At 41.9% G+C, this 10123-nt stretch overlaps 1 protein-coding gene across 21 annotated transcripts in view; it reads left to right on the top strand.

Moving 5' to 3' along the window:
- The window catches only part of LOC128896681 (plasma membrane calcium-transporting ATPase 3), a 105308-nt gene that overhangs the window by 53860 nt on the left and 41325 nt on the right, over positions 1-10123 (top strand). For 17 of the 21 annotated variants that reach the window (XR_008462069.1, XR_008462068.1, XR_008462067.1 and 14 more), the window contains one exon: positions 6747-6879. The exons of 1 other annotated variant lie outside the window; for it this stretch is intronic. Coding sequence is in view for 14 of the 20 variants with exons in the window: in XM_054160051.1 (XP_054016026.1) it covers positions 6747-6879 (133 nt within the window). In the remaining 6 variants the exon portion in view is untranslated. 3 more of the 21 variants (XM_054160058.1, XM_054160054.1, XM_054160052.1) reach the window with 3 other exon arrangements.

Raw genomic sequence — 10123 nt, 5'->3', positions numbered from 1 at the left:
TTGGACTCTCCAAGCTTTATACTAGAAGCTTTGGAACTTTCAAGCTCCAATAGTAGAAGCTTTGAACCTTCCAAGCTTTCTAATAGTTGTTGAAATTGTTCTTGACTATTACTAGGCCTTGACTAGTATACAGGGTGTCCTAAAAATGTTGGAGACTCCTAAACTTAGTCGCTACTTGCCTCGCCATTGAAGGTAGAACGAACCAACTGAATTGAATTAAAAGTAACCAGCTGACCTAACTGGAAAGCAACGTTGAACTCGAGAATGTAGTCGTATAAAACAGAGTACAATGTTCGCGTACCGAACCCTCCAGAACTCGGAACCACTCGATAACGTAGGCTTAGCCGTTGCATGACTGACAAACCACCCTGTCCACAACGTCTACGTACTTGTTTGTTGTAACTAAGGAACAGAGGCCCCGTTGGCAGACACGTGTCTTGTTCCATACATTTGCGGTTTCTTTTTGGTGGAAGGGATCTCTCAGTGGCGCGCACGAACCGATTTAGTCTCCTGGTCCGACGGATCAGTCCTCGACAAACGCTTCTCGGCCGTGAGACCGAGACGTGGTTGATACGTATGGTATTTGCGCTTTACTCGTATCCACTCTGCTCTTTCGCTGGAGCTGTTTTACGACTTTATCTCTCTCCGTCTGTCTGTATCTTCCCCTCTGTCTGTCTACCTTCTGGTTTTCGTTCTTGTTTTGTGACCGTTCCTCTCCCGGCTGTCCTTGACGCGCGCCGAGCAGGGTTGGGCCGAATCGTTACACCTCGTCAGGAATCGTTAACTGCCTCTAATGGAAAGCTCGGATGACCCAAAACTTCTGTTGGAAGGTTGGACGATCCAAGGATTCTGTTAGAAAGCTTCGAAGCTCCGAAGCTTCTAATAGTGGGACTTGGATGGTCCGAAACTTCTACTAAAGAGACCTTGCATGATCTAAAGTTTCTATTCGAGAGGTTGAATGGTCTAAAATTTCTATTAGAAAATTTGGAAGCTTCAAAGTTTCTAGTATTGGAGCTTGGATGGTCCACAAGTTCTATTAGAAAGCTTGGATGGTTCAAATCTTCTGTTAAAAAGCTTGAAGGCTTCAAAACTTGTACTAGTGGAGCTCCGAAGCTTCAAAGATTCTACTATTGGGGGCTTCGAAGCTTCAAAGATTCTACTATTGAGGCTTTGAAGCTTCAAAGTTTCTACTATTGGAGCTTGGATGGTTCAAATCTTCTGTTAAAAAGCTTGAAGGCTTCAAAACTTGTACTAGTGGAGCTCCGAAGCTTCAAAGATTCTACTATTGGGGCTTCGAAGCTTCAAAGATTCTACTATTGGGGCTTTGAAGCTTCAAAGTTTCTACTATTGGAGCTTGGATGGTTCAAAACTTCTATTAGAAAGCTTGGATGGTTCAAATCTTCTGTTAAAAAGTTTGGTGGCTTCAAAACTTGAACTAGTGGAGCTTCGAAGCTTCAAAGATTTTAGTATTGGGGCTTGGATCGTCCAAAGCTTCTATTAGAAAATTTGGAAACCTCAAAGCTTCTACTATTGGAGCTTGGATGGTTCAAAGCCTCTGTTAGAAAGTTTAGAAGTTTCAAAGATTCTACTAGTAGAGCTTGGATGGTCCAAACCTTCTACTAGAGAGACCTTGCATGATCTAAAGTTTCTATTAGAGGGGTTGGATGGTCTAAAACTTCTATTAGAAAATTTGGAAGCCTCAAAGCTTCTACTATTGGAGCTTGGATGGTCCACAACTTCTATTAGAAAGCTTGGATGGTTCTAATCTCCTCTAAACAGCTTGGAAGCTTCAAAACTTGTACTAGTGGAGTTTCGAAGCTTTAAAGATTCTAGTATTGGGGCTTTGAAGCTTCAAAGATTCTAGTATTGGGGCTTGGATGGTCCAAAGCTTCTATTAGAAAATTTGGAAACCTCAAAGCTTCTACTACTGGAGCTTGGAAGCTTCAGAGCTTCTACTAATAGAGCTAGGATGGTCCAAACCTCCTACTAGAGAGACCTTACACGATCTAAAGTTTCTATTAGAGCAGTTGGATGGTCTAAAGCTCCTGTTAGCAAATTTGAAACCTTCAAAGCTTCTACTAGTAGAACTCGGATGGTCTACAACTTCTATTAGAAAGTTTGGATGATTCAAATTTTCTGTTAAAAAGCTTGGAAGCTTCAAAACTTGTACTAGTGGAGCTTCGAAGCTTCCAAGATTCTACTATTGGGGCTTCGAAGCTTCAAAGTTTCTAGTATTGGAGCTTGGATGGTCCAAAACTTCTATTAGAAAGCTTGGATGATTCAAATCTTCTGTTAAAAAGCTTGGAAGCTTCAATACTTGTACTAGTGGAGCTTCGAAGCTTCCAAGATTCTACTATTGGGGCTTCGTAGCTTCAAAGATTCTACTATTGGGGCTTCGAAGCTTCCAAGATTCTACTATTGGGGCTTCGAAGCTTCAAAGATTCTACTATTGGGGCTTCGAAGCTTCAAAGTTTCTCCTATTGGAGCTTGGATGGTCCACAACTTCTATTAGAAAGCGTGGATGGTTCAAATCTCCTGTTAAAAAGCTTGGAAGCTTCAAAACTTGTACTAGTACAGCTTGGGTGGTCCGAACCTCCTACTAGAGAGACCTTGCATGATCTAAACTTCCAAATTTCTACTAGAGCTTGTCGCATGGTCTACATATCCCAATCAGAAAGTCCTCGGTCAGTCCTAAATCTTCTATAATCGAACGTCTCAAGAACAACGTATCCTTCGTATCCGAAATTTCTAAAACATAAGGCATGATTCGACCCCTCCCCCCGAGGTGTTAACGTAACCTCAAAATGGACGCTTTAATCCCGCCCAACGCTGCCACGGCCCGGCAACCTTTCTCCTTCTGAACCGGTTTTCCGTCTCTTCATCTGTTTTCTTTCTGTCCGCTTAGGTTGCCTCCCGATTCGCAGACACAGGCTGCGACGATTCCATCAGGACCACGCCGCGTCCTGCTCGAGCAGACCCCGCTCACGGTCCTGCGGCTGAGCACCTGTGCTCCGCGAATCGGGACCCGGGGATAACTCGCTGCTCTCGCGTCGAGCTAACTAACCAGCCTAAATACGCACGTGGGAAACGACAAAAGCGAGAACGATTATCGATGCAGGAAATGTTTTCGTCGCTTCTGTGGGTCGGCCTCTGTCGAGAAACAGTCTCGCCGAGTGCCGAGGGTAACGTGCGTGGCGCACGTACGTGCTCCGGCGGTTGTTTTCTCGCCTTTATTTAACCTTCTGCGTGATCCGCTTGCCGAAGCTTTACGAGCGACTCGTCCAACGACGCATAGAAACGGTAGTTGCGGTTCCCGAGTCTCACTCGAGCTGTCCCTCTAACAGGTAAAGGAATACCGCATCGCTGGGCCGAGTACACGAGATATATCGACGCCTAACAAGAGATAAGAGACTCGCGCGTGACTACCGACCGCGTTACGGGAAAAGGATGATAGAAGCTTGGTCCAGAGGAGAAGGAAAGAATTCTCAAGATCACAACCCCTTTGGTTCCCTTGTTCCTTTCCGCGTCCGTGCATCGTTCCCTCGAATTCTTCCTCTCCGACTCCTCGTCATCGTCATTGCGTTTGTCGTTTCCTTTCTGTTTCGTTTCATCGCTGACGCCCTTCCCGACAACTACAAAAGTATCTCTTTCGTCATCACCGCACACACAACACACGTACACGTACACCGTACCACACGCTTCTCGACGAGTGTCATCCGTTCTCCGTTCCATCGGCAGGGATTTACCGCATTTTATATCGTTCACTTTTTCTCCGCATTGCACCTCATGTCCCCCTCGTTCGTTGGCTCATCTCTTACCGCAAAACATCTCTTTATTCTGTGTCTTGTATATTATCGCTGGCTGTTTCAGAATCGTTCGCGGCACCGTTACCGGGACCGAGGTTGCGTTCACTGGAAATCGGAGAGCGATGATCGTCCTTCGGATCGGTTGTTCATCGCGCGTTGCACTAGGAATCGTTACACCGAGTTACTTTCTTAGTATAGAGTATGTTTCACCGGAGGCAAGTCTCAAAGCTGTACTTAAAGCCGTACGTGGAATATATCTCGGAGGCGATGCTTTTATTATTTTTCAATTGTATCTTTCACGATTGAACAAGATTTAGTCAGTGTTCTATTATATTGGGTTGTCCGGAAAGTCCATGTCGATTTTTGGTAGGTGGTTACAGGTCTGAATATGTCGAAATGGTTGAAAACGAATGACATGCATACCTTAACGTACACCTCTTAAAAGGTGGAAAGGTTGTGGAACAAAATGGCACCTATGTAATTCAATAAATACATGTGTATATTATATGCCTTTGAATTTTTGTGAGAAATTGGCACGAACTTTCTGGACCACTCAATATAGAATACGTAATAAGGTTTTAGTCAGAGAAATGTCAGGAATACGATGGTAAAGTTTTAAAGTTTTCTGTGGTTTTGTATGGAAAGCTTTTGTATGGTACATATAGTATTCTACGAAACTTTTGTATGATATATAGAGTCTTTTAGAAGTCTTTTATATGATACATGTAGTCTTCTAGAAGTCTTTTGTACGATACATGGTTCTTTTTGGAAGTCTTTTATATTATACGTAGTCTTTTAGAAATCTTTCAAAGGTATCTGTTTGTTTATTCCAAAGCAAAAAGAAAAGACACATTTACTTACATACTTCAAATTGTTCAAAATAATTAGACATCGTCTTCTTTATTATGATTAGTACATGACAAACTAAACACTCTACTAGTCGTTTCTATTCTTTCCATTAATCTCAGAATATTTCTTTTAATAGAATCAAGAAAAATTTCTCTGATAACAAATTCTCTCGAATTGAAAATTAACGAATCTGAATATACAAACTTGAGAGAAATAACAATAAAAAACGTGAGGAACACCATGGTCCCACTCAAACTATGCAGCTTTATAAGTAACGATTCCTCGTGCAACGTAGATTGGAAATTATTCAAGGCACATATGTGTTAGATGCCGTAACCTCAAATTCCTATTTAAATATCTGAAACTCCTTTGATTTATAAAACAACCAAATTTGGAGCAAAACGAGTCAGTAAATATACATCAGATTATTCGATTAAACAATCAAAAGTTGCTCGCAGAAAATAGTATGCCCTCCGTTGAATTAAATAGTGACAATCAGATTATCCGATGCATTAGCCAATCAAAGTCAATTTTTACAATATTTAGTAAACTTTCACAATAAATAGCAATCATGTTCTAGATTGACTTGCTCTAAAAGAGAAACCACTTTATCTACCAGGCTATTTAGAAACAGTCTTCAACTCTTTGCACTCGAGGCCTTTTTTCTGGTGTTCACCAGCAACTCGAGATGTTTCTTGGCATTGCCATGAATTCTAAGCTATCTAGATTTCAGAATAAGCCCACCTTTACCTCACCGACAATCATTTTATTGACACTTGGAGCTCCAAAGAAGTGAAACCTAAAGAAACATTAGGTATTATAGATTTGCTTTGTGAAATCTAATGGTGACTGAGAGTCACCTCTCGAGTGCAAAGGGTTAAAAAGAAGGATGTATACGTCCACAATTATTATAATCTATGGAGGCTTTAATTCCAAAGTCTTTGACACATGGAGACTCCGAAACTCCAACTTTGGAGAACTACGAAGAACTCTGAAGATGTTCCATCATTTTTGCATTAACCCTTTGCACTCGAGGCCTTTCTTTCTGGTATTCACCAGCAACTCGAGATGTTTCTTAGCATTGCCATGAATTCTAAGCTATCTAGATTTGAGAATAAGCTCACCTTTACCTCATCGACAATCATTTTATTGACACTTGGAGCTCCAAAGAAGTGAAACCTAAAGAAACATTAGGTATTATAGATTTGCTTTGTGAAATCTAATGGTGACTGAGAGTCACCTCTCGAGTGCAAAGGGTTAATTCAAAAAAGAATTTTCTACGGTAGCACATACCAATCTAGACTGGCAACAATTCCTCCGTACTGTTACTAGGTACAAATAAAGCCAAGTCAGTTTCCAAACCCTGAACACTGTAGACAACCATCGACACAGTAAATAAATTCGAGTAACTAAATACTGCAATTAAAAAAGCAATTAAAAAAAATGAATAGACTCCTGGTAAATAAAGTGTTAAGAAACCTCTGCTTCCAGTGAACGACTAAGCTCGCCAAAAAAAACTCAGCCCAAAAATGTTTCAGGATTCAGCAATATCCCACGGTCGAATGTAATCGTGCGTTGCCCCTGAAACAGCCAGCGAATCTCTGTGTCCGTCTGCTTTCCTTTCTCGGCCTCTTCCGATCACCGTTGTGCCGCCGATTCTCGCCAGTAAAAAAAAAAACGAGAGAGAGAGAGAGAGAGAGAGAGAGAACGAAATACCGTTAATTAATCGATAGAAAATTTGCCAGCATCGCCATAAACGCCGTTAGAGAACCGTGGTTAAGCGTCCAAGCTAAGGAGCGAGGGGAAACACACACACAAAATAAAATAAATAATAACCAAAAAAAAAAAAAAAAAAAAAAACACGTTGAAACAGTGAAAAATTTCGGGTGCAGTGCGTCGAGGAGCCGGCTCTGCGAGCTTTGACCGATTCGCATCCATCAGCCACAAAGTAAAAATAATAATGAGTAATTCAAAAGTAAAAAAAAAAAAAAAAAACAAAAAAAACAAAAACAAAAACTACCTACTTTGATTATAGACCAATGTAACAGGGATCGAGTGATGAAGAATTGGTTTCATGTTTTTTAAAAACAGATGGGGCCGCGGCCAGCCGGATGATATCGGTGCGATCAATCTCGGAGATGAGAAATTCGACCCCGACTCGGATAAAAAGCCGCGCAAAGGACAAATTCTATGGCTCCGTGGTCTAACACGACTACAGACACAGGTAACTATCCCTATCTCTCACTCTCATGCCACCATCACTCGAAGTCAGCGTTCTCTCGGGTCCCCCCTCCCTGTCCCCGGGAATGCTAGAGAACATGACAAGAACGACGACGATAAGAGACGTTTTCCTCGAGCCTCGGGTCAACGAATCCTCCGTAGGCGTCCTGGCGCCTAGACTCTAGCGACTCGTCTCCGTCAACGCCGGCTATGCGTGTTCGCAGCTCTCGAACACCGTACGTTGGCTGTAACACCGTCGACGCCCGGATATACCATTGCCATCGCAACGACAAATTGTTCTCTTTATATTATAAACCTGCCTGTACAGGGTTCGCTACGACGGGTGAAAACCGCTCGGTAGGGTAAGATTGGGGCTCTTGGAGCCGAAGTGATTCACTCGACCATGTGGTTTCTTGTAACCTCTCAATGTTTCGCTTCTTTCCAGTTGTTCGTCGAGATATCGGTGCCTGGAACCACCTGGTCGCGGTGTCCTTCGACGAATCCAAGTCCTGAATCCATCCTTGAAGCGGCCCGCGTGTTGCGCTGGACCTCACGTTCGCGTACAGTCGAAAGCACATTCGTATGTGGGATGGGAGATTGGACAGGGAACGTACGAGTACCTCTGTTAGGCACGAGTCCAACGAAACAAGAGATTCAGCCTATCGATGCTTCTGTGCTTGCTGAGGGCAGGAATTGATTACGTGGATTTGTATTTGAATCTTAAAAGTAGAGTTCGCTGAATATAGATTGTCAGAGAATCAATTTCTACGCTTGATACATTCTTCAGACGCATTGATATTTATACATTAGGCGTAGAAAGTAATTCTGTCTATCTGTATTTGTGTGAGCTTCATTTAATACTTGTTGAGTTTAAGTAATAACCTTGCATACAAAGCTTGGTAACCTTAAAATCTTGCTTGTCATTATACTTGATATTCACAGTGACTGTGGAAGGATAACGATAAGCAACACTTGAAGGCTACCAAAGTTCATGCAGATGCAACGAGTGTGGTTTCTACTTTAATGCAACAAAGTATATCTGTTTATTTGAATATACATTGACGCAGGATCAATTTCCTCTCCTGATACATTCTTCAACACTTATACTTTCAAGCCCACCTATATATACACATGTATTAAGTATAGAAATTAATTCTGTCTCTGTGTTCAATCATTCGTAAGCTTCATGTAAGTAGAAATATTTGTTGCGTTAAATTACCAACCGTGCTCAAATCTCAACCCAAGGACCATTACAACACACCTACATGCAAAGTCATTTTGCTTATTATTATACTTGCAGTGCATTATATAACTGCAGTGCATTATATAACTGCAGTGCATTATATAACTGCAGCGCATTATATAACAGCAGTGGCTTTGGAAGAATAACGATAAGCAAAGCTTGAGGGCTACCAAAGTTCACGTACTGGACTTGAGCAAGCGTACTTTAATGCAACAAGATATATCTATTTAAACCACAGATGATTGAATACAGCCGCAGTATAAATTTCCACACACCATACATTCTCAACACACTCTCTACAAGCACTTTCCAAATTCAATCCACAGAGCATCGGTGGTGTTGAAATGTCTAGGGAAGTACCCTGACTGTTCGTTGCTCGTTGCAAGGTACTGTGGCACTCTGACGTTTTTCCCAATCAAACTGTCCCCCAGCCTGCGTACACTCTGTTCCCCCATATGTTTTCTTTGATTTTCCTTAACTCGGTTATTTGTTTGAAACGTTATTTACCTTGGTTTGCATTTTCATTTGAGTTCTTTGCCGCGTTACCTCGACGATGCGTACCTTGCGTAACCCTCTTGGCCGATCTTGCGATCCTGTGGTAGCCACGAGCACAAGGAAGGAAGCTCGACGACGAGAATCGAGCCGTCCCGAGTCGAAGGTGGCGGAGAGCCACAGGATGGTCTTCAGGGTCGTTCTAACGTTTCCCTTCTTCCAACGAATCGTTTCTACGGGCCCGAGTTCGTCCTGGTGTTGTCGATCGCGTGTCCTCTGTCGCGACCGAAGCTTTTAACCCTTTATAAGGCGGAGAGAAACGGTAGGGATTGGATTCATCGGTTGGATACCTTCTCGCCTTGGTCGATCGTTTTCGTAAAGGAACTCGGGTGGTTCTCCATTTTTTCTTTTATCGATAACTGCACCACTCCTGATCACTAATTCTACATCATTCCGTAGGTCGCAGCCGCTGGCGCTTATAAAGGGTTAACACATCGGCGAACTTGCTCCTGAGTATTGGCTCAAAGTCGCTTCTTTGTCGAGAGACCATCTCCCAACAAGCTGGAAACAAGTCGAGAACGTCGACTCCCTTTGGGATCGATCGACTGCTTTCGTGTCTTCCGTTCAACTCGTATTCCAACTTCGCAGGACACCTGAACGTTCCACGTTAGGAAAGCACCGACTTTTAGAACGCGCCCGATGCTTGGGAAGATTCATTTAAGAGGAACCACATTAGGAGTATTTAGTATTAAGTGTTTCTCGAGATATTTCTCTTTTGTAGGGAATGTACGTAATGTTTTATAACTCGAGGGATATTTTAAGGAAGGTTTGGAGTACATTTGGTCATTTTTTCAAGTTATTTCATTGAGTGATCTCTAGAATTCCCTAGAGCAAGCTTTTCGAGTTCGTTACAAACGTTTCTTTTTTTTTTTAAAAAAATCAAGAGCTAATTGACCAATCGTTTCAAACTTTACTCTGTATAAAAACCTTGGATACGAACTAAAGATTGGGACGATGTATCATCGTTTATTGTGTAATACATTTTCATTGCAAATAGCTTCTAAAAAAATGGCGTCAATCGGACACCTCTTCTCTAAACGCTCCTGAAGAATTCAATTCAGCAGTTCAGTTCTTATTCTTAGAAAATACGTTGACGATATATTTGTAAAAGGAAATATTTCCAGAACAGCTGAATATCTCGACAACTCGAGGACTCGACTCAGTGAAACGAATCCCTCGAATTACCAAATGTACTTCCAAACATACCTAAAACGTTCGCAAAGTTACAAAGCAATTATCAAAGGTGGCATATTAGGTTGTCCCGAAAGTTTCTTTCGCGAGTTTGCACATCAATTACTTGATGTGGTCGTCTTTATATAAATAGACAATCTAATTTCATAGATATTCATGTTGTAACAGTAATGGAGCAAAACGAATCCGTGCACAATCGAGTAATGTAACATAAAACTTAATATACATATACTTAATATACATATACTTAATATACATATAC

This window comes from Hylaeus anthracinus, unplaced genomic scaffold (genome assembly GCF_026225885.1).
Source record: "Hylaeus anthracinus isolate JK02 unplaced genomic scaffold, UHH_iyHylAnth1.0_haploid 11978, whole genome shotgun sequence".
In the NCBI taxonomy this organism is placed as follows: Eukaryota; Metazoa; Arthropoda; class Insecta; order Hymenoptera; family Colletidae; genus Hylaeus; species Hylaeus anthracinus.
This window is presented reverse-complemented; position numbering and strand designations above follow the sequence as displayed.